Genomic DNA, 26150 nt, shown 5'->3' with positions numbered 1-26150 from the left:
CCAGCCTGCAGAAAAACAATTATGGGACCCAGCGAGGGTTATCTGCCTTTGTTTAAGCCTGTGTTGCCCACCTACCACCTTTGTCGTGATGCATGTGGAATTAGATGTGCCTTGTTTAGAACAAACCTGTATTTTTATTTGCCCATTTACTGTGGCAATAGTGTCCCCACAGAACAAAGCTTGGGGTGCCTGGCTCACTTAGTAGAGTGTGTGACTGTCAATCTCAGGATTCTGAGTTCGAGCCCCATTGTTGGGCATGGAGCCTACTTAAAAACAAACAAAAAACACAAAGCTTGGCTTTTTCATGATGTCAGTGATCATGTTCTAAGTCTATCATGTGAGTCTCACATGAAAAGAAAATGAACTTTTTCCTTTACATGATCCTTAAGGAGTATCCTAACTTATAAGTCTAAAAATGTCTGACGTAAAGAATATAATCAGCTAAACCCCATTGGTTTGTGGCAAAAATACCCCTTCTCTTGCATGTCTCCCTGCCTCTACTCTTGCTTTGGGGCTCTTCTAGTCCCTGCTCCCTCCCGCAGTGTTTTCCAGCTTATGGGGAGGGGAAAGAGAGTAGGAAGGGAACAGAAAAGAGGTAGGGAAGCTTTTGTGGACTATCCTTATTTCCTCCGTCCTAGCAACTGGGTGTATAAGGGAAGGATACCATTTCTCCAGCCCTCTCAGCCACTAGTGTCCTAGGGCCTCTCTTATGTTTGTACCTTCTTTTTTTTTTTTTTTTTTTTTTTAATGTTTGCACCTTCTATACCCCATTCTTCCTGTTTTCATTCCAAGAACGTGGATTCTGAAGAACAGGAGGAAAGGACACATTTTCTTTTCTACCTGCAGTTCACTGAGCAATAATTTCGATCAGTGGAGCATATATCGTCCCCGTGAGTAGGTTGGGAGAAGCAGCTCAAGTGATTCTGATATATACCTCCCTTAAATGGAGAATCCTTGGCTTGAAGCACCTGTCTCATGTGCTTTTCCTCCCTGAAACTTACTGGTATCAATACCCCTCCTCCTACCTTTGCCCATTGGTTTGAAATTAGAACAGGACTATCTTCTTCCTGGATGTCAGCAAGGAGAACTGTGTTCCTGGCAGTCTGATCTGGCACTCAACTTTCCCTCATGATGTTGTTACCCGGGGGCCTCCTCCTTTCCCTTAATCTATTAGTTTTCTTGTTTTGTACCTCAGACATAGTTGTGGGGCACTGGACCTCCCCATCCAGCTGGGAACTACCATTGCTGAGCACATTTCCAGATGTCTAACTCCTACTTGTTTTCCAAAAACTGGCTCAAAATGGCTTTAAGCACATTTTACTCCCTTATTCATTTGATGGATATTTATTGAAAACTAGTTATGTGCCAAGTGCTATTTTAGGTACTGGGGCTGTAACAATGAACAGTGAAGACCATGTCTGCTGCTGGAGCTTCATTACTGTGGGAGCACAGGCCATAACCAAGTGAACAAATCATGAAGTAGGTAACTCCAGACGTGATAGGTGCTCTGTGGGGAATACATTTGGTTAATGTGACTGAGACCAAGAGGGTTCTTTCAGATTTGAGTCAACCTTGTTATTTTCCACATGACTTGGAGATATCAAGACACAGTACAGCATTCCCAGTTCTGGTCTGATGTTCTTTTTGCAAACTATGAGCTTTGAGAGGATGAAACCACCTTATTGGATCCTCCAATTATAGCACACACCAGGGTTTTTTCCAGCGGATGCTGTCTTGTACATGGTAAACCAGGTCAGTGCATCAGTCCTTTCTGTTTTTTTCCCCCCTTTCTGCTTATTCAAAGTAAATTGCTGCTGCCTCAGAAGGGAGCTGAGTGGCTGTTGCTGAGGCTGCGTTAACAGCTGCAAGACTTTCTGAAGTGTTTTTCTTTTTAGTGAGCACTGATGAAGCTTGGCCATGTGCTAGTTAGGATATAAAAATAGGCCATCATCATTGCACTTGCATTTCAGGCCTGATGGGGGCTACACACTTGTAAATGAATGGTTCTAAGATCACATAACTACTATTGTTCTCTGAGTTAAGTGGAATGAAGTCACCTCTGGCCTTCCCTGAAGTCCCCTGCTCCACCCTAGGCAGTTACCCATGTCTCTTCCCTTCTTAATTTGGAGTCTAAGTGCTTTTCTCATCCTGGAAGCAATTGTTCATGAGGCCCGGGGGATTCCTCGATCAGCTTTCCCATTGTTCCTGTTCTCCCTGGGGATAATCTTTGAGCGAGAACAGCCAGCTGCTTTCTTCTCTGATGTAGGATAACCAACTTATTTAGTAAACCACTTTATGTTTTACTGGGTATAGTGAAATTGTTTAGGGAAAGTAGGCTGAAGGAGATTCATTTGCATTTATTTTGGTGATGAGCGTTAAGAGCTAGTCCTTAAAGGCCTAGGCATAAATCTGTTTTTGTGGTGTCTGCAAATTAAAAGCAGCTTCCAGTTGATTAGTTTGTTAGTATGTATGTATGTATTTATTTATTTATTGAGATTATATTTATTTGAGAAAGAGAGTAAGCGAGAGAGCGAGTGCAAGAGATCACGATCAGGGATAAGGGGCAGAGGGAAGGGGAGAAGCAGACTCCCCGCTGAGCAGGGAGCCCAACACAGGGCTATATCCCCAGACCCTGTGACTAGAGCCGAAGGCAGATGCTTAACCAACTGAGCTACCCAGGTGCCCTGATTATAGCACTTATATTTAGAAAAAAAATGAGTCCTGCATTGTATACAGGAGTGTGAAATATACTACTTGGAGAAAATTAGCTGTGTCTCCCTTTGTAAGGCCCTAAACCCTTAGAACCCTTTTCCACAATACTCCCCAGGCATCCTGATGAAACTTGAATATTTCCATGATTTTTCCTTAGTGCTGGGGAAACAACTTACAGTCTGGAACATGCTGGTGACCTTCGAGTGGAAGTGCAGAAAGTGTACGAGCTCATAGATGCTTTAAGGTAAGGTCTTAAGTGATGTCAGACTTGCTGCCTTGAGTGGAGGAGGTGCTATTTCACTGAGGGCATGGGTGGCTGGCAGGCCTGAGCTTACCCAGAGTCCTGTTGATAGGGAGTATGAGTGAGGAGCAGGCTGTGAGGTAGGTGCCAGCTCTGGCACTCAGTGCATCTCAGTAGCTTGGTTAAGATTTCTGCTGTTCATTATTATTAAAGAAATACGAACTGATTATTGACACCATCTTTGTACCAGCCATTGGTTGTATCCACATCTCATTTATTCAACCAAACTTAGCCAGTGCTATAGGATTACCTTAATTTTGTAGTTAAGAAGGTATACCACAGCTAGCGAAGTGGTGGAGCCAGGATAGAAACCTGGATTCTTTCTTCCAAGTCAGCAACTGCTTTTTAACCATGGACCAACTGTTAGGGTTAAATCACCCCTTTGAGGTATAGAAAGTATACCTCAGAGGGAGGTACACTCTCAGAGGGAGAGCTAAGATGAGGAAGCCTTGTCCATCCGTCTGTGCAGGACTGACCTAATATAATTTATGGGCCCTAGTGCAAGATGAAATTGCAAGTCCCTGGTCAGGATTATTAAGAATTTTAAGATATGGGGATCCCTGGGTGGCGCAGCGGTTTGGCGCCTGCCTTTGGCCCAGGGTGCGATCCTGGAGACCGGGGATCAAATCCCACGTCGGGCTTCCGGTGCATGGAGCCTGCTTCTCCCTCTGCCTATGTCTCTGCCTGTCTCTCTCTCTCTCTCTCTGTGTGACTATCATAAATATATTAAAAAATTTAAAAAAAAAAGAATTTTAAGATATGGGTCTTGGAGTGGCTTCAGCCTCCTGCTGCCCACTGTTGCCCCCAGCACTGTCCACAAACCCCCTGGCCCAGTTTCTGCTTATGTACCAGCCTGAGAAAGCTGGTTGCTTCCTGCTTCTCCCACTTTGCCCCACTCTAGGGGCCTAGGGAGTCCCTCACTGAACCCCCAGGCCCTGCCGCCATTAAATTAAAAAAAAAAAGAAATGAAAGTAATTTAAGAGAGTGACACAAGAATATTAAACCAGGCATAGGTTACTTATCCATGAAGTTGGGTGATGTGTGGTCAGTTCCTTGGCTGAGTGTTGGTCATACATCCTGTGCTGTGTCAGGGGCCTTGGGTACAACCAGATGGTAAGAAATAGGCTTTGCCTTCAAGGATGTGTTGTGGAGTTTTTAACTTGCTTTCTCTGTGGATGGTCCTGGCACAAAAGCCTGGCAACTAAGAGATTTCACTCTTGTTTCTGGGACTGGCAACACCTGTTACATTGATGTGTTTGTTTCAATTCAGTAAGAAGATCTTAACCTTAGGCTTGAACCAGGACCCTCCACCACATCCAAATACCTTGCGGCTACAGAAGATGATCAGATACTCAGCTACACTTTTTGTGCAGGTAAAGCCATCCTATGGTGGCAGAAGTGTCTTGCCTCCCCTGCTTTTCTGCCTCTTAGAAGGCAGACCACACCAATGGCTTGTTCTGTATTTGTACATTTATTATTTTTAAAAAATAATTATGCCACATTTAGAGAAAAGTCTGGATTACAAGGAAAAGTAAAAACTTCTTAATCATGTGTCCCCAATATCGTCACACATCATCCCGGTATATTTTCTTCTTTTTTTCCGTTTAGATTTTTTTATATAAAGTAGTTATGAGTAGTGCATGTTTGCAGATTTATGTCTTCTCTTTTTAACACTGAATTTTGTATCATGAGCACTTATAGTCTTCGTTTAAACAGCTACCATTTGAATGGCTGCAGAATACGACTTTCTCTGCACCATCTTTCATTTAATTCTGTTTCATTGGGTATTGATAGATTCCTGCTTTTTTTGCTAGTATGAGTGCTGCCTGACAGACATACTGATACATGCCATTTCTTCCTCAGGATAAGCTCCTGAGAGACTCTTCCTGGGCCATTGCTTGGGAGAAGGCAGCTGATTGTTCACAGGTGGACTAACCTGGGTGTTTAGAGCTGAGTTGGCTCTGCCTCAGAACACCCCTTGGGAGAGCCATAGTGAACCATCTCTGGGGCTCAATGACAGAGGCAGCTAGCAGAGCCCTGCTGGGTTAGTTTTCCAACACCGTATTGTAGAGAACTAGGCCTTTTCTCCTTTTGACTAGTGTGTATTCAACAGTCACTTGGTGAGTGCCCACCGTGTATCAGGCAATGTTTTAAGTGCTGCATGTTCTCCCAGGAGCAAAAAGACATTCCTGTTCTCGTAAAGTTTTTTTTTTCTGGTGGGACATAGACAAGAAGCAACTAAAGTATATAGTTTATGAAATGGTGAAAAGTGCTGTGGAGAAATGGAGAGCAGGGGAGGGTAGTGGGGGCAGGAAGTGCGGATGGAGTCTTACAAACAGACTTCATTAATGTAGGCTTATCTTCTTTCTGAAAGGATATAAATATAAAATTGTCTGTGACTCCCTACAGGAAAAGTTGCTGGGTTTAATGTCATTGCCAACCAGAGAACAGTTTGAGGAACTGAAAAAGAAAAGGAAGCAGGAAATGGAGAGGAAGAGGATCCTGGAGAGACAGGCAAGTGAAACACAGGGACTGGCGGCATCTTGAACCCAGAGGCCACCCCAGGCTCCCAAGGGGTTCTCTGTGAGATCAAGTCAAATCAAAACTTCTCATGCCATTTGATTTGCATCTCTCTTCTGTTCTTTTCTGGCCTCTCCTCTGTAGATAACAGTTATTTTTCTTCCTGGGTCAGTCCTCTTTGTCTTAAAGAGATAATGCCAATTTTCTCTGGTCCAGAATACTCTGGAGGCTGCTGGTTCTTCCTATAGCACAGCCCAGATATCAAGGAGCTCTTTGTAGAATACTTTGGAATATGCAACACTAAACAAAATAATGTACATTTAATATCGTGTGAGATCCTAGTGTCTATGACTGATACTGGGCCTCAGAGGTTTAAGACAAGCATGTGGCTGGTGAATCTAAGATTGAGAAAATCTTATCCCTTAACTTACTGTTATTCATTAATTTATTTTTGAAAATATGTCTCCTGTTTTCCTAAAAAAACAAAAAACATGATTTGACTTAGTAGTCGGATGCCTTAGTCCTAGGAAGTCTTATCAGCACAGGGACAGCGGGAGTGTAGGGGTGGCTGGTGGTGTGACTTGGTGACTGTGTTTCTTCTCTTTGGCTTTGGTGTCTCCCCAGGCTGTCCTAGAATCCCAACGACGGCTTGAGGAAAGGCGGAGTGACCTCGCATCTCATGCGGCCAACGGGGAGGTAGTGTCCCTTCGAGGGGGACCTGCTCCCCTGAGAAAAGCTGAGGGCTGGCTCCCGTTGTCAGGAAGTCAGGGGCAGAGTGAAGACTCAGACCCCCTCCTCCAGCAGATCCACAACATCACATCATTTATTAGGCAGGCCAAGGCTGCTGGGCGGACAGATGAAGTGCGCACGCTGCAGGAGAACCTACGGCAGCTACAGGATGAGTATGACCAGCAGCAGACAGAGAAGGCTATTGAGCTGTCCCGGAGGCAGGCTGAGGAGGAGGACCTGCAGCGGGAACAGCTGCAGATGCTTTGTGAGCGGGAGTGGGAACGAGAAAGAGAGCAGTTCCGGGCCGCGTCCCTACATACACGGACTCGGTCCCTGGACTTCCGAGAAATCAGGCCTTTTCAACTGGAGCCTGGCAGGGAGCCTCGCACCCACCTTGCCTGTGCTTTGGATCTAGGCTTTTCCTCAATTCAGAGCAGTACAGCTGTGGAGACCCCTTCGCCCTTGTCAGCTCTTGAACCAGTCAGAGTATGGTCTGGGCCCCCAGCCCTTGGCCAGGAGTCCTTCCCCCAGAACACCGTGTTACAGCAAAATGAGCTGGCCTCCCTAAACCCCTTCGATGAGGAAGACGCCTCCAGCCCCACAGCGGAGGGCACCAGCAGCCCTCCTGCTGCAGAGCCTTCCTTTGGCCCCTCCGCCCGCAGCCTCAAAGAATACAATCCTTTTGAGGAGGAAGAGGAGGCTGTAGCAGGGAATCCCTTCACTAACCCAGACAGTCCAGCACCCAACCCCTTCGATGAGGAAGATGAGCATCCCCACCAGAGGCCCTCAAGCCCTCCTGTTCCTGGCAACCCTTTTGAAGGAGCCACCTGTACCAACCCCTTTGAGATGGACAGTGACAGCGGGCCAGAGGGTGAGGAGCCCATAGAGGAGGAGCTGCTCCTCCAGCAAATTGATAACATCAAGGCGTACATTTTTGATGCCAAGCAGTGTGGCCGCCTGGATGAGGTAGAAGTGCTGACGGAGAACCTTAGGGAGCTGAAGCGTACCCTGGCCAAACAGAAGGGGGGCACCGACTGACGCCACTGATTGGGCAGGGCATCTTTGAGCCCGGGGCCTGGCAGGAGCCTGTGGAGCAGGAAGGGGCTGGTGGCCTGGATGGGGAAGGAGGGAGGGTGACAACTAAGATGTGCACAGGTTAGGGCAGGGAATTAGCTGTTTTGTGCTGTGCACTTGGAGGCTTTTCCATTATAGTTGAATAATAAAGGGGAACCAGAACAGGGAGAATCAGCATTCATTTGCTGTACTTCCTGGGGGTTTTGGTTTTGTCTTTTTGTTTTTGAATTGGGTTTTCCCTGTAGAAGGGATTTTAAATTTTCATTCCCGAGTATAACTAAATGCAGTTCTGTGGGGCAGCCTTCATGGGTCCATTTGCTCCTGCCTAGTCTTTGGTCTTTATGCAGTATTATAGGGCACTTTTCTTTAGTCAAGACAGACAAGATGGATTCCCCTGAACCTAACTCTGGTCTGACAGAAGTCTGTCCCCATTAGGCTGTGGGTTCTTTCACCTGGGGCTTCCTCTGCCCTGCTGGGTACATCACACCTGTGCAGCAGAGGGGGGAGGGGGGGTTATTGCCCTGAAGGCAATAGTTTAGGCCCAGGAGAGCCTAGCAGCTCTTTTTAAGCAGGGGAGGAGGGGGTGATGTTTTACCAGGGCATTTCCCTATTGGTTTAAGTCCTTTTTTGTCTCTTTCAGGAAGTTAAACTTCCAGTGCAGGCGTATCACTGGGTCTGACCACAGGCTGTTTAGAAAATAGGAGTGGTGACCTTTTTGGTTGATGGAGGCAGTAGTATTTGGGAGAAGAATCTCTACCCAAATGTTCCTCTGAATGATGGAACAATTTGTCCCCAGAGAAACCTCCCTCTAGAATTTTGGTGAAAATACCCTGATCTGGGCTTTTTCAGAGGGTCCAGGCTATAATTTAGGATTGGTAATCAGGAAGCTTTTGTGGAACACTGCCATGGGAGTGGAAGCTTCCTTGAGTCAGAAGATAAAATAATTTTTAGGGCTAGTTGATCAGCCACTTCCCTTTCGATTCATCCTGTTCTGACCTGGGGCACCTGTGAGGTGTTTTCCTACCTATGTTTAGTATTAAGGAATGGGAGTGTTTGAAGAGGCACAACCCAGGATCATTCCAGTAGCACCACAGTACTTGAACTCTTTGTCAATTATGGGCAAAAAGGGAAATTGTTAATTTAGCTCCGGTGCTTTGGTTTACAGGAACATAATCCTTAACTCATGTTGGACATCATGATACCCAAGTGTGCTCAGCTCTAGGTAGAGTTCCTGCAATTATGCTTTTTGATTAAAGAACAATAACTAAAAAAAAAAAAAACAAAAAAAAAACAATAACTGACCACTAGTCACTTTATACCCCTTAACTAACTCTGGGTCATACTTTTCACTAGTTACTGGTGTGAGAGCTGAGATTCGTTTTGTTACCTTCTGGGAAGACCCCTGTTGGTCTTGAGAATGTTGGAAAAACTGGTGTAAAGGTAGTCTGTATTTGACACTATTCACATTTCTTTAGTATCTGTTGGATCTTTGGGCTGAATGAAAAGATCCTGCATAGGGTTGTGGGAATGGGAAGTGTGTAGAGGGTGTGTGGAGGACCCTTTGCATCATGGTTGTGTTCACAAAGGCATATGAGTGGATTACTAGTGTCAACCAAGTTACCAGCCTTGCTGGTGGGTGTGGTGGTTGGAAAGTTGGCAACCAGGTATCTAAAGTGTTGCCTGGTACAGGTGTCTTTCTTCCTTCTCGTGCCCTTCCTGCGGTCGTTATGGAGGGCTTCATGGCTGCCTGGCATGCTTCCTACTGCTAGTCTCTCAGTGCTCTCTGATTGAAGAGGAAGACACTGCACCAAAAGGCAGGTAGTTCCAGAAGCTAAATGCTGCTTTCCATCATAATTACTTTTCTTACAAGAATGTATCTCTTTATTAGCTAGGGATTTCAATTCAGATTAGTTTACTGAATATACTCTTTTCCTGAAATCAACCCAGGTAGCAATCTGTAAGTAACTAAGAGCATTAAGAACCATACATATAAGAAACATTATTTTTAAACTTAAAAACACTGAGTATACTAAACCAAACTAAAACCTTCTGATGTAAGTGAATTCTTCCATAGGTGTATTCCTCCATGAATTTTTCCATGGCTGTATTCTATAGTCATAGATGTGACAGGAGATAGAATTCTCTATCCCTAACGTTTCCCAGAATTCACACAGGCACAAAGTTGGATTTACAGAGATGGGTTATCATCAGGGCAAATAAAGATGGCCGATGCATTGCAACCACAGCTTCAAGTGCTTACCTCATGTGAATATTTCACTCTTCCTGCAGTCCTTCAAAGCAAACAGCTCCAACTCAGAGAAAATAAGCAAGTTCTCGATACAGCATTGGCAGATCTCCCTAGACCTAGATCATGTATGGAAGAGACTTTGGGAATTCAGGCATCAAATGACGTTGGGTTTTTTTTTTTGTTTTGTTTTACGCCTTGTTTGTATTTTTCCATGTCTAATACACTAAGGACACTTACTCATTGTTCTTGCAGCTCAATGTCTGCTGTTTGGATACTTCTGAGTATACTTCTCAAGGTATACTTACGAGTCATCATGACCCAGGTGGTAGGTTGGACATACATTGGCATAATTAGGTGTTGGTACTCAAAGAGAGAAACTGGTCTCTTTACCAGGTTACAGCCTATGGTAGCAGATTGTACTGGTCATCTGACAGTGACAGCTTGAGGGGCATTGTTTGCATGCACTACTCTGGGGCCTTGTATTGGAACCTTTTTAAAAAAATAAACTAACAGATGTTAGTGGTTGGGAGTATGTGTGTGTATGTGCACATGTGTTGAAGGAGAGAATTACCAGATACCATCTCTGTCCCCGCCCCTTGATCACCATCTGAATATCAGAAGATAGCCCCAGCTCCTATGTTAACTGTATGGCTAGAGCCTCTGGACAAAAGTCACTGGGCTCTTCATGGGGTAAATGTGGGTGCTGCTTCTGCCCTTATCCCCAGTTATTCCTGCAGTGTCGAGCAGATGAGTTGTTTCACACAAGAATAGCAAGACCTTTGGCTATCAACCTCATCTCATGCTCCAAGAAACGGAGTCTCCAAGAGGTTGAGGAACCTTATGGCTGCCATTTGTGCCAGGCACTGTGCTACCTTTTCACATATTCCCTATCTAGCTCCACCGGCAGGCCTGCAAGGTAAATATTTACCTGGCAGATAAAGAGGTCGGGAGAGGTTAGCCTGCCCGGGAGACACACAGCCAATCAGTGGTAGAATAAGGATTTAAAGGCTGGGCTGCCTGATTCACTTCGCCCTAAGTAGCAAGGATGGCTCATCTGGGTCAGGCACAGTGGGGGGCATTTTATCCATAGGAGGTGCCTTCTGTAGCCTTTAAGATCAAAACCTCTTCTGCCTGAAACTCTTCAGCATCCTAGGACAGTTTTTAAAATATTTGAAAGCGGAGGTGGGGGTAAGGTGAGGACATCACTCCACTTTAGAAAGGACTTCGGGTTTTGGCTCAGGCACACGAGGAGTTGGGAAGTTGTCACTCCTGCCCTCAGAAGAGAAAGCTGGACAAACAAAATCAGTGACTCTCCTTGGAGCATCAGAGAGCTGAATGCAGGGGAGACTGCTGCCTTGAAATCTGGAGAGTCAGAGCAGAGACCTGCTCACCTAGAGTGGAAGCCACTGGAGCCAGAGCTGGCAGGAACAATGGCGGGATGCTCAGGCTGACTGTGGACTAGTGTGGGAGGGGGCCACAGGCCAAGGGACACCTCCAGGAACCCCACCTGGTTACAGCTAATTGCTGAAAAAGATTCCCTGGTGGCTCTAGCAGGGGTGGGGAAGAGTAATCTTTGTAAAATAAACCCTGAGCGTTCCCCAGGGGGAACAGACTACCAGGGTCTAATACTACTCTGGGAAGGGCATTTCTCCCACGCCTTTAAAAAAAAAAAAAAAAAGTACTTTAGAAAAAAACTTGTTTCTATACATTCCACAACTCACTTTTTCTTTTAAAGATTTTTATTTATTTATTTATTAGAGACAGAGGCAGAGACACAGGCAGAGGGAGAAGCAGGCTCCATGCAGGGAGCCCAACGCGGGACTCAATCCTGGGTCTCCAGGATCACCCCCGGGCTGAAGGCGGCACTAAACCGCTAAGCCACCGAGGCTGCCCTCACTTTTCTTTTTAAAGATTTATTTGAAAAAAATAATAAAGATTTATTTATTTTAGAGAGGAGGAGGGGCAAGGGGGGAGTCTTAAGCAGACTTCGCTCTGAGCCCCACATGGGGCTCCATCTCAAGACCCCGAGATCACGACCTGAGCCTAAACCAAGAGTTGGACACTTAAATGACCGTACCACCCAGGTGCCCCCACTCACACACTTTGACACTAAATGTGTGGGGAGTTTTCCCGCACCAACCAGTTCTTTGACATCAGCTGGGTGTCCTATAAATTCACCTCTGTTCTGACACTATCTGGAGTTAGTGTCAGATCTCACACATTAAGGGCTCAGCCCCCAAGACTGCCCCTCACTTCAAATGCTCATCACAAGTATAAGTCTCTGGTACTTCTGACAGGCTATCCAGGTTCCCACAAATCTCTCCTTGGGTTTGATAATTTGCTATAATGGCTCGCTACATTACTGGTTAATTATAAAAGAATACAACTTAGAACAACCAAGATGGAAGACATGCATAGGGCAAGATATAGATAAGGGGCATAGAGCTGCCATGCCCTCTGTGGGCACACCACTCTCTCTCCCCCATCACTGATGTGTTCATCCTCCTCCAAGCTCTCCCAATCCCTTTGATTAGGGTATTTTTTAATGGAGGTTTCATTATATAGGCACAGTTGATTAAAATCATTGGTCATTGGTGATTAAACCTCCAGTCCCTCGCCCCTCCCCAGAGGTCAGAGGTTAGGGGGCTGGGGCTAAAAGTTCTGAGTAATCCTCTGTGGTAACCAGTCCCTCATCCTTAGGGGTTTTCCAAAAGCTCCCTTATTTGCATTAATAGTATGGTTAAAAGGGTCTTATAACAAAAGATGCTCCATTCATCTTCATTCCTTCAGAGCTCTTTCAGGAACAGGGACAAAACCAGATATTCTGACAAAAGACGCTGCATGGGGAGCCTGCCTGGCTGGCTCAGTCAGTGGAGGATGTGACTTTTTTTTAAGATTTTATTTTTTATTCATGAGAGACACAGTGAGAGGTAGAGACCTAGACAGAGGGAGAAGCAAGTTCCCTGTGGGGAGCGTGATGCGGGACTCCATCCTAGGACCCAGGGATCATGACAGAGCCAAAGGCAGAGGCTCAACCACTGAGCCACCCAGGTCCCCCAAGGATGTGACTCTTGATCTCGGGGTTATAAGTTCCAGCCCCACATTGGGTATAAAGATTACTTAAAAATAAAATCTTAAGGGGCACCTGGGTGGCTCAGTGGCTGAGCCTCTGCCTTTGGCTCAGGTCGTGATCCCGGGGTCCTGGGATCGAGTCCTGCATTGGGCTCCCTGTGAGGAGTCTACTTCTCCCTCTGTCTGTGTCTCTGCCTCTCTCTGTGTGTCTCTCAGGAATAAATAAATATATATTTTTTTAAAAAAGATGCTCCTATATTATCATTAAGGAAATTACAAGGCTTTCAGGAGTTCTGGCCAGGTGTCAGGAACAAAGACCAAATATATTTATTTCCTATTATGTTATAATATCACAGAATGGGATTAAGAAATACTTATGAAGGTCACAGCCGAGGGACACATGCCCACTAAATACTGAGATTTCATCAGATTATTGAATGCTTCCCCTCCCCCACTCATTACCACCACGCCAACAGAGCTCCAGTGTAACAGTGGATTACAGCTGGAAGAGCTTCAAGACACACACTCTGAGGAGTAACATCTAGGGAAAACCAGTCAAGAAGTGAAACAAAGACACTAGAGGTATCTGAAGCCTCTGGACCTACAGCTACAGCGAACATTAAACACAACTCAACTCCTAGCCAGATTAACATAGATCCTCATTCTAGAGGCTCATTAACCTCAATTCCCATGATCCAATAGTCAATATCGTCTGGCCTTCAATAAAGAATTACAAGCATGCTAAAAGGCAAGAAAAAAAAATACCAGTTTGATAAGACACAGCAAGCATCAGAACCAGACTTCTATGACACAGATGTTGTCTGTGTCTGTGTTGTCTTCTATGACACAGATGTTCAGACAGAAAATTTAAAATAACTGATTAATAAGGAGTGAATGGTAAAAATAAATAGCATGGAAGAACGTATGGGTAATATAAGTAGAGATAGGAAAACACTAAGAAATAGACAACAGGAAATGTTAAAAATCAAAAACACTAACAAATGAAGAATGCCTTTAATGGGCTCATCAGAATACTGGACACAACTGTGAAAGAATCAATAAGCTTGAAGATAGGTCTTTAGAAACTTCCCTAACTGAAATGCTAAGAGAAAAAAGAATGAAAAACAAATCTAGGACAAAACATCCCAAAACAATGTGACAATTTCAGAAGATGTAATATACATAACTGGAACACCAGGAAAAAAAAAAAAAGGAATAGGGCAGCCCGGGTGGCTCAGAGGTTTAGCGCCGCCTTCAGCCCAGGGCGTGATCCTGCAGACTAGGGATCAAGTCCCACATCGGGCTCCTTGCATGGAGCCTGCTCCTCCCTCTGCCTGTGTCTCTGCCTTTGTCTGTGTGTCTCTCATGAATTAAAAAAAAAAAAAAAAAAGAATAAATGGAGAAGAAATATGAGGTAACGATGGCCGAAAGCCTTCCAAAATTAATGACAGATTCAGGAAGCTCAGAGTAGGACCAATATCACACAGGATAAATATAAAATATCTATACATAGGAATTTTTTAAGATTCATTTATTTTTTAGCTCCTGGGTGGCTCAGTGGTTAAGCATCTGCCTTCAGCTCAGGTCATGATCTCATGGTCCTGGGATAGAGCCCCGTGTGGGGCTCCCTGCTCAGCGGGAAGTCTACTTCTCCCTCTCCCTCTGCCACTCCCCACCCCCCAACTCGTTCTCGCTCTCATAAATAAACAAACAAATAAAATCTATACAAAAATCATTTATTTGAGAGAAAGTGTGCGTGAGAGGAGGGGCAAAGGAAGAGGGATAATCTCAAGCAGAGTCCCTGCTGAGCACAGAGCTCCATTTAGGGATGGATCTCAGGACCCTGAGATCATGACCTCAGGGGAAACCAAGAGTCAGCCTTAACCTACCCCGCGACGGAAGCCCCATCCATATGTAGATATATCTTATTCAAGCTGCATAAACCAAAGACAAAGAGAAAACCTTGAAAGAAGCCAGATTAAGAAATTATTTTACAGAGAAAACTAAGAGTTATGGCTACTTCTCAGGAACATGCAAGAAGAGAGGATAAAATCAAGTGTTGAAAGAAAACCCCTACCCACCTAGAATTCTGTATCTGGCAAAACTATTCTCCAAAACTGAAGGAGAAGTGAAAACTTTTCCAGATCTGTAAGCATACTTCGGAAATGCATCTCCTCTATCTTTTATTTCTGAAACAAATTGTAGTCCAGGGTTGTTAGGTGGGTAAACCAGGAAAGGGGTCGTTTCCAAACTTGCCTTTCCCCCTCCCTTTTGCAAATTATTTATTGTGATAAGTGTTAGAAACTGCACCCTGGAAACATTTTTTTTTTCTTCCCCCCCCCCCCCCTGCAAACATTTCATTTTGAATCCGGAGAAGCTGAGCGAGAGAAACGGGCTTACTTGACGCTGAAGCGCAAGTTAGTAGCCACTTGGCATCTGAACGCAGCTCTCCTGACTTATTTCCAGCTGTCATTCTGTTGTCTGAGCTTGAGCCTAGTTAAAACTATCTTCCCTGGCGGTGCGGGGGGATGGGGAGAGGCGAATTTACGGAGGGCGAAAAGCAAACGATCTGGGAAGGTGTTCTAAATCCGCGCTCCGCCCCTAAGCCGACGCAAGCCGGGACTACAACTCCCAAGCTGCTCCGCGGCGGGAGCGGAGGGAGACGGCCCCGTGCGCCTGCGCGGTAAGCGGAGACCAGCCGGGAGGCGAAGCGGAGCGAGGGCCGCCGGGCCTGCGCCGTTGGCTGCTGCTGGGCTTCTCAGCCGCTGGGCCCGCCGCCGCCGCCGCCGCCGCCATGCCCATGAAGGGCCGCTTCCCGATCCGCCGCACCCTGCAGTACCTGGGCCAGGGGGACGTGGTGTTCAAGGACTCCGTGAAGGTCATGACGGTGAACTACAACACGCACGGGGAGCTGGGCGAGGGCGCCAGGTCAGTCGGAGCCCTCGGAGGCCGCCCCGGGCCGCGCGGACCGGCCGTGCGCGCTGTAATGACGTGCGGGTGACGCTGAGCCCGGCGCGGCCCTGGGTGCCACCCGAGCCCGACGCGGGCCTCCTGAGTGGGTGCCGTTGGCCCCACTTCACAGACGAGGAGACTGAGGAGCAAGCAGCCTGCTCCAGGTTCCGCAGCAGGAAGAGGACAGCAGGGCCACGCTGTGCCAGCCGCAGTCGCGACTGAGGTGGGGGAGCGGAGGGCAAGGGCCTGTCCCCGTCCCCCATCTCCCCTCCTCTCCCCCGGCGGGGGACCCGGCCGACCGGGCGGACCCGGGAGGCCGGAGCCTCGGAGCCTCCTCGACCCCCCGCTACCTGTGCCTGGCGGGCGAGCGGTGGTGGTGGTGGTGGGGGGGGGGGTGCTGCGGCGCACGTTCCGCCCTGGATGGGCCACTTGCGCCTCGTCATCGGCCCCCGCTGCGATGTACCTACGTCCAGAGCCGCTGCGGGGATGCACTGAAGGAAGTGACGGCTGCTAGCCCTTCTGGGCCCTTCTGTGCGCCTCGTGGCGCGTGAGTGTCGGTCGTGCATTGTCCCATGTGACGTTCACGGAAGCCGCATGGTTTTCCCCGTCCTAGGGACGGAGAGACCCAGAGCTGTTAGGTAACTTGCTTGCCCAGGTACCACGCCGGCTGGTGAGTGGTGGTGAGTGGCAGCGGCGAGCCTGCTCCTCCACGGCAGGGCGCATCCCCCTTACAGTCCATTACGTCCGTCAGCTGTGCAGCCCCGGGCTCCTTACCCCGCCCCGCCTTCCCCACCTTAAACTCCGTGAGGTGGTTTTTCTACCTGGAGCGGAGCGGGAACTCCTCCAATGGAAGCTTAGAAACGTTTGAATAGAACCTTGGGCAGGAGCGGGGCTTGGGGCTTTGGGTTTTGGAGGTATCCAGTGTAAATGTACAGAGTGCCTAGTGACCGCTTGGCCCCGTGCTGTGAGCTGGGAATTCTGCAGTGCCTCATCCTTCAGAGGCTTTGGGACTGTGTGTATGGGGTGGATCAAAGTGGGGCGGGGGGAGTGCTTCCAGTAGGGTAAGGCCCCCCATGGTGGGGTGCCTTTGCTGTACAGCTGTTCAGGATAGCTGGGAGCTGCCTCCAAGCCACTTGTCCACGGGTGAAGCCAAGACCTTGTACCTGCTTGAATAGGATCAGCTGGGCTGAGGGCTTCTGGAAGACCTGGGGTGAATGGGCACCCAGATGCTCCTTCCTAACCCACTTTGCATCCCATTGATTCACACTGGGAGTCCGCAGAGGCTAGGCAGTACCAGGAAGGCGGGAGGCAGTCTGGGTGGGGCCCGCTCCAGTTGGAAAACGGGCACTATCAGGAGGGGCCATTCACTGCTTGGCTACAGCTTAGTTATGTGGGCTCCATGGAGAATTTCTGACTTGTCAAGAAGCCAGAAATTCAGATTTTTATATAGATCTCTGGTTTTTAAATGAGCAGTCTATCAAAATAGGCCTACAGGCCTTATCCTTGGATGTTCACATACTTTAATACCCTGGAGGGACATAGGAACCATGCAGCCATTCTGAGCTTCATTGTTCTGAATGGTAAAGGCTTGCCCTTAGGGATTTCGTGCCCTTGGGTTGGAGTCTACCTGACTTGCTCTTTCCAGCCCCACAGGCCTTTGCTTGTTCATGTGCCCTTGGCATTTCAACTGTCCCTCCCTGGATTGCCTCCATTCCAAGTGCCAGTATACAACCCTAGGCCAGCCATACTCTTGAGTGTCTGCTGGGTGTGTGAGGGCCAAGTCCCTGCTCACCTCTGCCAGATATTCTTGCCCTTCAGGTGCAATAAGAAAAGTAATAGCTGCTAGCATTTATTGAGTACTGTGTCCAGCCTGAGTCTTAGGATCTAGATGAATTTGGTAACTTGATAGTGACAGAAGAGTGTGGTTGAAGTCCAACGGCACATAGCCCTCGTTCTTTCATTTACTGGTTGTGTGACCTAGGGCAGTTTACTTACCTTTTCCGACCTGTTTGCTTAGTTATAAAACCCCACCCTGCAGGGTCGTTGTGAGGCTTCAGGTGTTAAAATGCCAAACAAGATGTCTGGCCATGTACAGCAGGTGCTCAACTAAAGGTTACCTATCATTATCAACTTTCTTCCCAGACTTCAAGAACCATTTACAGATTCCTCTCCAGGGGCACCTGAGTGGCTCATTTGGTTAAGCATTGGACTCTTCGTTTTGGCTTAGGTCATGAGATGGAGCCCCACATTGGGCTTTGGGCTTCCCACTCAGTGGGGAGTCTAGAGATTCTCTCTCCCTCCCCACAGTGCACTCTTTCTAAAATAAATAAATCTTTAAAAACAAAATACAAACAAAAATTCCACAGGAATTTTGGGTGTGGGCAGTTCCAGCATGGATATGCCCTGGTTTCTTTTTACAATGTTGGGATTGTCTGCTGTGGGGTGGGAATTGAGCAGAGATGTTGTAAGCCCAAGAAGGTAAATGCAGCTTTGGAGCTTCCAACCTTGTGTACTGTCATGATCAGCAAGGCTTATAGTAGGACTTTACCTCCATTCCTCCCCTAGAGGCAACAACTTTTACAACTCTAACCGTTTTATTAGAGTTTCCCTTACATAGTTAAATACCATATTTAGAGAGCTGTTTCTTCATTTTCTAGCTTTAGGCTTTATCTGCTGACTTGTCACTATGGGAGATGAGAATTCAGCTCTTTCCCCACCGTTGGCATTCCCTAAACCAGCCAGCCCATGCATATTACTCAGCTCTTCATCCTCCAAGTATGGTCGTTTCAGAATTTTGGTTAGAACAGTATTCAGTGTTTAATTAATACGACTTGGGCAGCCCCGGTGGCGCAGCGGTTTGGCGCCGCCTGCAGCCTGGGGTGTCATCCTGGAGACCCAGGATCGAGTCCCACGTCGGGCTCCCTGCATGGAGCCTGCTTCTCCCTCTGTCTGTGTCTCTGCCCCTCTCTCTGTGCCTATGAATAAATAAATAAAATCTTAAAAAAAATAATACGACTTTGCGAACACTATACACAGTTGAACCAACTACAATAGTATGATTATTTTTCCTTTTTGTTCTTGCAAAGCCTTTTGTTTTCCCTGGAGTTAATAATTGTCCTTGCTTTTGCTTTGTTTCACTTGCAGATTCTGCCGCAGTTAAGGAAGTTTCCCCAAGTAAATGGTCACACAGTTGCCTTCTGTTGATTATTAATTTCATCTTCTTAAAAGTGAATTACAATCCACTATGGACTTTTTGTCCTGCATTGGCAGCATCTTGGCATAAACATTGAGGCACCGAGCAGTAACTTGTCCTGGCTCAGACAGCTGAGAAGTGGTAGTAAAGCTAGATGATTATGTTTCTGTCCCATGTATCACTCTCACCTCTCTGCCATCTGACATGTGGGGCAGGATGGCAGCAGGAAGGAGAGGGCACATTTAAATTAGGATAATTTGGGGAACCTTTAATTAAGGGACTATTTACAGAAGTATGGGCAAAGGTGGGGAAAAGAAACCATAAGGAACAGTGCAAGACCTCAGGTCTAGGTTGAGGTGAGGGGGAGAGGGCTGCCTAATAGGAGCCTGGGACTCTGCCTTTTCCTTCCAGTCTTGCCAGCGCTCACTGTTGGCCAAACCCAACATGAAGTCAGAGGTCAGGAAAGCCCACCTCAGGGAAGCACTCACTGTTGGCCAAACCCAACATGAAATCAGAGGTCAGGGAAGCCCGGTCAATGTATGTTAGCCCTTGAGGATGGAAAGCAGATGGAGAGGGATCCAGATATTTGGCTGTGTCCTAATTAGTCCTCTCAAAGGATGTTTGTTGTTTCTGTTCCTTTGCTGTAACAAATAATGTCTTTGCATTCAAGTATGAAAATACCTAAAAGCAGTGAAATCACTAAGTCAGGATCTATGCTTTTTAAATTTTGCTAGCTCCAAATTGATCTCCAAAGAGGTTTAAACCAATTCTTAGGTGTTTCTTGCTTTCGGTAACTTGTTTTTTTGTTTTGTTTTTAATCTTCAGCAATTTAACAGGTGGAAAGGGATCCTATTTTAACTAACATGACTGTTGGGAAGGTATTGAGAATCTATTCATAAGATGATAGGCTATTTGGGTTTCTGCCTATTTGTGGCTTTTGTTGTTGAATTGTAAATCTTATTTTTAAAAATTTTTATTTATTTATTCATTTTAGAGAGTGTGTGTGTGCCAGTGAGTGTGCCTCATATGAGCTGAAATCAAGAGTTGGGCAGTTAATTGACTGAGCCACAGGATGGCTCAGTCACTCCTGGTTTGTAAATCTTATTAAATTTTTTTTTAATTTTTATTTATTTATGATAGAGAGAGAGAGAGAGAGAGAGAGAGGCAGAGGCAGAGACATAGGCAGAGGGAGAAGCAGGCTCCATGCACTGGGAGCCCGACGTGGGATTTGATCCCGGGTCTCCAGGATCGCGCCCTGGGCCAAAGGCAGGCGCTAAACCGCTGGGCCACCCAGGGTTCCCTGTAAATCTTATTAATAATGTGTAAAACTTTATCAAAGGAATTGGCCTTTTGTTTTATGTTTTAGAAACATTTTTCTTTTGGTTTGGCAACTGTTGATTTTGTTTCTGGTAAATTTTGCCATGTAGAAGTTTTAAGGTGATCCTATTTATCTGTGTTTTAAGCCTAAGTTTAGGGTCTCCCTGCTCATAGATTGTAAAAATACTCTCTGGATTTGGTTTCATTTATTTTTAAATTATGGTACAATTTACATGAAGTGCACAGCTGTAAGTATACAGCTTGATTAGCCTCTGTTTATGAATGAATACACCTGTCTAACCACACAAACTCTGGGACATCTTATAGTTTTATGTTTATATTTAATCTGCTAGGTGAGTTTTTGGTTAGTGTGCAGTGTGAGGTAGGGATACAGATGATACAGATGTCTTTTACCTCAAGTGACAAACCATAAGTCCTGACACCTACTGTTCAGAGAATATACTAATAAATTCCTGACCGATCCTTTTCTCTGCTTGTTTGTGAGGCAGGTTCCCCTGAGGATCGGATGAAAGTTCTTGACATTCTCCCTCAAAAAAATACACAGGTGGGCAGCCCAGGTGGCTCAGCGGTTTAGCGCCACCTTCAGCCCCGGGTGTGATCCTGGGGTCCCAGGATCGAGTCCCACGTCGGGCTCCCTGCATGGAGCCTGCTTCTCCCTCTGCCTGTGTCTCTGCCTCTCTCTCTGTGTCTCTCATGAATAAATAAATAAAATCTTAAAAAAAAATACACAGGTGTACAGCATTTCAAGTCAACTGTGTTTCATAGGTTTGATTTCTTCCCTTTTGCAGGAAATTTGTGTTTTTCAACATACCTCAGATCCAGTACAAAAATCCTTGGGTACAGATCATGATGTTTAAGAACATGACGCCGTCCCCCTTTCTGCGGTTCTATCTGGGTGAGTGTGGTCTCTGCACAGGCCAAGAGGGTCTTTCCTCCTATCCCTTCCTCCCACCATAGTGCTTGAGGGATCTGAGATATGGGCTCTTGTAAACATCCCTCATTTCCATCATTGACTTTGGACCATAGCATACAGTGGCCACTGAGGTTTGGACTCTTCCCTCGTTGCTCCAGCCTCATCTCCTGTTGCCCCCACATCTTTTATGTGCCTCATACTGTACAGCTGGTTTTTCCAAATTCCCTTGCCACAGTTTGCTTTGATGCCTTGGCTCATGCTGGTCTGTCTGCTGGAAATCCTCCTGCTGCTTTGCTTATTGATTTATTTTTAAAATCTTTCGGAGACTCCACTTGGGCACCACTACCTTTAGGAAGCCCTTCTTGCACCCTTACATTGGCCCTTTCATATCTCCTCCAGCTGCCCTGTTAGGGCAGGCCACATCCTCTTGAGCAGCGTGTGTATCTGTGTGTGTCTTCTCTTGGCTGCTCACTTACACGATGCTCTCCTGTTCCCATGAGGAGCTGAGTGAATGTTTGTTCGGTTATACTGGGCTCAGTGCCTGGAAGTCAGACCAGATGTTTGGCCCAGCTCTCTACTCAGTCATTCTGACCCTGAGCGAGTAATATTCCCTGTGCTTTATTTCTCAGGTGAAGGTCCAACACCCGCCTTACATGGTTACAAGAACCAACTGAAACGTAGTTGGGAAATGCTTCAGGGAGCAGAATACTATTGCTCTTAAATTCATTCACCAAATACATATGGGTGTTTGCTGGGCCCATGCACTGTGCCTGGGGTGTCAGGGAGCCCGAGAGGACAAGGTCTGCCCTCATAGAGATGATATCCTAGCAGGCGGAGACAGAAGACAAGAAACTTACCCATTCAGTGTCAGGGGACAAGTGCTATGAAGGAAAACTAGAGTGAGGTCAGGTGGCTGGAGAGGATAGTGGTGCTGTAGCAGTTTTGTGTATGTATTTTGTGTTTGCTTTTAAAAAATTAATATCAGGGACGCCTGGGTGGCTCAGTGGTTGAGCGTCTGCCTTCGGCTCAGGTCATGATCCCGGGGTCCTGGGATCAAGTCCTGCATCGGGCTCCCCAGGGGGAGCCTGCTTCTCCCTCTGCCTGTGTTTCTGCCTCTGTGTGTGTGTGTCTCTCATGAATAAATAAATACATTCTTTAAAAAATAAAAAAATAAATAATGAATGTCATTGAGGTATAATTTACCCATAATAAAACACCCTGGTCTTTTGAACATAAATTAATGAGTTCTGACACTTGTTACATACCCGTGTTCCCACTTTTTAAGTGATGATTCGGAGCATTTCTATTACTCCAGAAAGTCCCCTTGTGCTGCTTTCCAGGGAATTCTCCCTTCCCCCAGAGGCACCCACTGTTCGGACTTTTCCTCTTTTTTTTGTTTTTAAAGATTTTATTTATTTATTCATGAGAAACAGAGAGAGAGGCAGAGACACAGGCAGAGGGAGAAGCAGGCTCCATGCAGGGAGCCCAATGTGGGACTCGATCCCGGAACTCCAGGATCATGCCCTGGGCCGAAGGTGGTGCTAAATCGCTGAGCCACCCGGGCTGCCCGAGGACTTTTCCACTGTTCCAAACTTCGTGTAAATAGAGTTTCACAGTGTCTGTTCCTCTGTGTCTGGCTGTTGCTCCGCATGTTTTTGAGAGTCATCTGTTACGTGCATCAGTAGTTGATTTCATTTTTTGTGCCAAGGGCTGTTCCCCTGTAGGAACATTCACCCATATTGGGTTTTTGTTAAATAAATGCCAAGACAGAGTTAGAAGTAGATTTGTTGGCGATAAAGAGAGTTGGGAAGGCAGGGAAAGTCTTCAGACGGCAGAGCATGTCAGCCATCTCTGGAAGGAGCAGGAGAAGGGGGAGGTCTGGACAGGAGGTGCCCCAGATGGTGGCACAGGCCTGAGCCAGGTCGGGGCCACCCAGCAGGATGTTCCCGCAGTGCGCGCGGGGCAGGAGTGGCTGTGGCCGGGTCCTGGGCAGCCAGGCTCTGGGCTCACTGCTCCCCATGTGGGCCTCCATGGCGGTGGGGGGCTGTTTCTAGTTTTTACAATGTTGAATGTGTTTTATGACTACTGTGAAAAATATTTTAAAAAGTCATTTTCCAGGTGTTTGGTTACAAGTCTATAGAAGCCCAGTGGATTTTAGTGTGTGGGCCTTGTGTCTTGCAGCCTTCCTAATAAAGCCACTTATGACTTCTAGTAGGTTTTCTTTTCTAAATTCCTTAGGATTTTCAACACACACAGTCATTCCATCTGCAAATACAGTTTTACTTCTTTCCAATCTTTTTCTTTCCTTTTCTGTGTATTCATTGGCTAATGTGGCTGTAATATTTCGCTTTTTTTTTTTTTTACCAGCTATATTAGGAAAGTTCCAGTTACTCTGCACCCTCACTGGCACCACTTGTATTACCCATTAAAAAAATTTTTTTCAGCCAGTCCAATATCTCCCTGTGGTTTTAGTTTGCATTTTCTTTTTTTTAATTTTTTAAAGATTTTATTTGACAGAGCACGAGCAGGGGGAGGGGTAGAGGGAGAAGGAGAAGCAGACTCCCCTCTGAGCAGGGACCCTAACGTGGGGTTCAGTCTCAGGACCTTGGGGTCATGACTTGAGCTGAAGACAGCTGCCGAACTGACTGAGTTGCCCATCCATGTGCCCCTTAATTTGCATTTTCTTAATGACTAATGGAAGAATATCTTTTCATGTGCTTATTATTAACTGTTGTAATTTTTGTTTTTAAATGTTTATTCAAATATTTTGTATTTTTAGTTGGATTGTCTTAAGGAGTTGTGAGAGTTCTTTATATAGTCAAGATACAAGTCCTTTATCAGATATATGTGTTATATTTTCTCCCAGTCTATGGCTTTTAGTACCCTTTCTTTTTTTTTAAAGTTTATTTTTAAACTTTATTTTTATAACTTTATTTTTAAACTTTTTAAAGCAAAGTTTATTTATTTTTAAGGCTCCACCCAGTGTGGTGCCCAAACTCATGACCCCGAGGATCGGGAATTGGATGTTCCACTGACTGAACCAGCCAGGTACCCTAGCTTTTAGGATCTTCTGAAATAGAAGTTTTAAACTTTGATGAATTTTATTTACTACATTGCTTCTTTAATGGACCATGTTTTTGATGTCATACCTAAAAAATCTTTGCCAAGGAGGCTAGGAAGACTTTTTATGTGCTCTTCTAAAAGTTATATAGAAGTTTTTTTTTTTTTTTTAATTTTTATTTTTTTATTTATTTATGATAGTCACAGAGAGAGAGAGAGAGAGAGAGAGAGGCAGAGACATAGGCAGAGGGAGAAGCAGGCTCCATGCACCGGGAGCCTGATGTGGGATTCGATCCCGGGTCTCCAGGATCACGCCCTGGGCCAAAGGCAGGCGCCAAACCGCTGCGCCACCCAGGGATCCCTATATAGAAGTTTTTTATACATTTAGGTCTTTGATCCATTTCCATTTGTTTTCTTTTTTGTTTTCCTTTTCCTTTTTAATTTAATTTTTCTTAAAGATCTTCTTTATTCATGAGAGACATAGAGGCAGAGATACAGGCAGAGGGAGAAGCAGGCTCCATGCAGGGAGCCCGATGTGGGATTTGATCCCGGGACCCCAGGATCACGCCCTGGGCCGAAGGCAGATGCTCAACTGCTGAGCCACCCAGGCGTCCTGATAGTATGCTTTTGCATATACCTCAAATTTGCTCATGTTCAGAGAAATATGGAAAGGAGGGGTAGCACAGGTTCTGTAGACAAACGTATTTATCTTACCGTTCAAACACTGCACCACTAAAAGCAAACTGGTCACCGCCCTTTGAGGCTGAAGAGCCGCTGCATCCTCAGCCACTTTCTGTCCCCTTCCGTTTCCCATTTCTAGATTCTGGGGAGCAGGTCCTTGTGGATGTGGAGACCAAGAGCAACAAGGAGATTGTGGAGCACATCAAAAAAATCTTGGGGAAGAACAAGTGAGTTGCTGGGCCTGACCTGGAGGGGGGTGAGTGTCTCAACTCTGAGGGAAGGAGGCAGAAGGGCACTGGGGGCACACGCCAGCCGAACCCAGAGCACAGCTCCATCCAGCCTTGGTGCTCCCCACACCCCCAGCTGTGTGACTGTAAGTCAGTGAGCCTGGAGCCTGGAGCTGGGAGAGCTCTGCTGCCCTGGGCTGTGCACTAGGCCCTACAGGAAGCTGAGGTGCTATGGAAATTGGGGCGGTTGCAGCCACCAGTCTTTGAGACATTCCTGGGAGCTGCTGACTGTCTAACCCTGGGATGTGTTGGGATCTGGCCTTTCTCCACGTGGATGGGAAGAGGAAAGGGAGGGAAGCCAAGAAAGTGCCTCTTGGAGGAAGTGCACAGAGGCCTTCACAGGCCCCTTCCTCCTGCTGGTGCTGCCACGGAGCTGGGGCTGCCGGCAGCTGTGCTGAGGCCAGCCTGCTTTCCTGCTTTCCCGGCAAGCTGGGAGGCCTGTGGGGGGCGGGGGGGCAGGCTTTGGGGTTGAGGAGGGGTGAGGAGGCCAGAGGCACAGCGGAGCCAGGCCTCCTGGCCACCAGGGGTGCATGTGGCAAGAAGTGCACACCAGGTTGAGGCTCTGAATGGAGTTCCCACACCTTGCTGCTGACTGTTCTCTTTGGCAGGGAAACCCTGGAAGAGGAGGAGCAGGAGAAAAAGCAGCTTTCTCACCCAGCCCACTTCGGGCCCCGAAAGTACTGCCTGCGGGAGTGTATCTGCGAGGTGGAGGGGCAGGTCCCCTGCCCGGGCCTGTTGCCATTACCCAAGGAGCTGACCGGGAAGTACAAAGCAATGCTGACGGCCAGCACCCAGGACTGAGGCCCAGGCCACACCCTGGGAGGGTGTCCCTGGAGGGACTCTGAAAAATCTGTGCCATAAGACCGTCCCCTTCACACACCTGTGTGCAGTGACACAGGAGGGTCGGGGAGGATCTGCAGTGGAGCTGCTAGACGTGGGCTCTGCTCTGTCAGGCAATAAAATGCTTCCTGGTCTCCAGCACTGGCGTGAACCTGGTCTGACACACAGGAGAAAGGCCTGTGTGGGGATGGGGATGGCGGTCCAGGGCCACAGCCTGCTGACATCCCCTG

At 46.8% G+C, this 26150-nt stretch overlaps 2 protein-coding genes and 1 long non-coding RNA gene across 8 annotated transcripts in view; 2 read left to right on the top strand and 1 right to left on the bottom strand.

Moving 5' to 3' along the window:
* Positions 1 to 10103, top strand: part of RBSN (rabenosyn, RAB effector) — a 40031-nt gene extending 29928 nt beyond the window's left edge. For all 5 annotated transcript variants that reach the window (XM_072785026.1, XM_072785024.1, XM_072785022.1 and 2 more), the window contains 4 exons: positions 2870 to 2956; positions 4284 to 4386; positions 5423 to 5527; positions 6158 to 10103. In XM_072785026.1, coding sequence (XP_072641127.1) covers positions 2870 to 2956; positions 4284 to 4386; positions 5423 to 5527; positions 6158 to 7300 — 1438 coding nt within the window. In that variant the 3' untranslated portion in view covers positions 7301 to 10103. The remainder of the gene's footprint in view (positions 1 to 2869; positions 2957 to 4283; positions 4387 to 5422; positions 5528 to 6157) is intronic.
* A 4273-nt stretch (positions 10104 to 14376) lies between these two features.
* Positions 14377 to 16341, bottom strand: LOC140609794 (uncharacterized). Its single transcript, XR_012011518.1, has 2 exons — positions 15057 to 16341; positions 14377 to 14845 (listed from the first exon to the last, which is right to left on the bottom strand). It is a non-coding gene; the product is annotated as an uncharacterized lncRNA (long non-coding RNA).
* MRPS25 (mitochondrial ribosomal protein S25) lies at positions 15310 to 26058 on the top strand. Of its 2 annotated transcripts, XM_072785035.1 has the most exons (4): positions 15310 to 15584; positions 20928 to 21034; positions 24933 to 25020; positions 25689 to 26058. In XM_072785035.1, exons 1-4 carry the CDS (start codon positions 15451 to 15453, stop codon positions 25879 to 25881), a joined length of 522 nt encoding a protein of 173 aa, XP_072641136.1. In that variant the 5' UTR covers positions 15310 to 15450; the 3' UTR covers positions 25882 to 26058. The 2 variants fall into 2 exon arrangements, with proteins under 2 accessions (XP_072641136.1, XP_072641137.1); XM_072785036.1 differs by lacking the exon at positions 20928 to 21034 and having other exon boundaries at positions 15340 to 15584.
* Positions 26059 to 26150: the final 92 nt, after the last annotated feature.

Source organism: Canis lupus, chromosome 19, assembly GCF_048164855.1.
Source record: "Canis lupus baileyi chromosome 19, mCanLup2.hap1, whole genome shotgun sequence".
Lineage (NCBI taxonomy): Eukaryota > Metazoa > Chordata > Mammalia > Carnivora > Canidae > Canis > Canis lupus.
The sequence above is the reverse complement of the archived record's forward strand: the minus strand, read 5'-3'. Positions and strand labels throughout refer to the sequence as shown.

Coding starts and splice junctions, on each gene's coding strand:
- MRPS25 (XM_072785035.1), top strand. CDS start 15,451: ATGCCCATGAAGGGCCGCTTCCCGATCCGCCGCACCCTGCAGTACCTG. Junction 15,585..20,927: donor GAGCTGGGCGAGGGCGCCAG/GTCAGTCGGAGC, acceptor TCCCTTTTGCAG/GAAATTTGTGTTTTTCAACA. Junction 25,021..25,688: donor AAAATCTTGGGGAAGAACAA/GTGAGTTGCTGG, acceptor TCTCTTTGGCAG/GGAAACCCTGGAAGAGGAGG.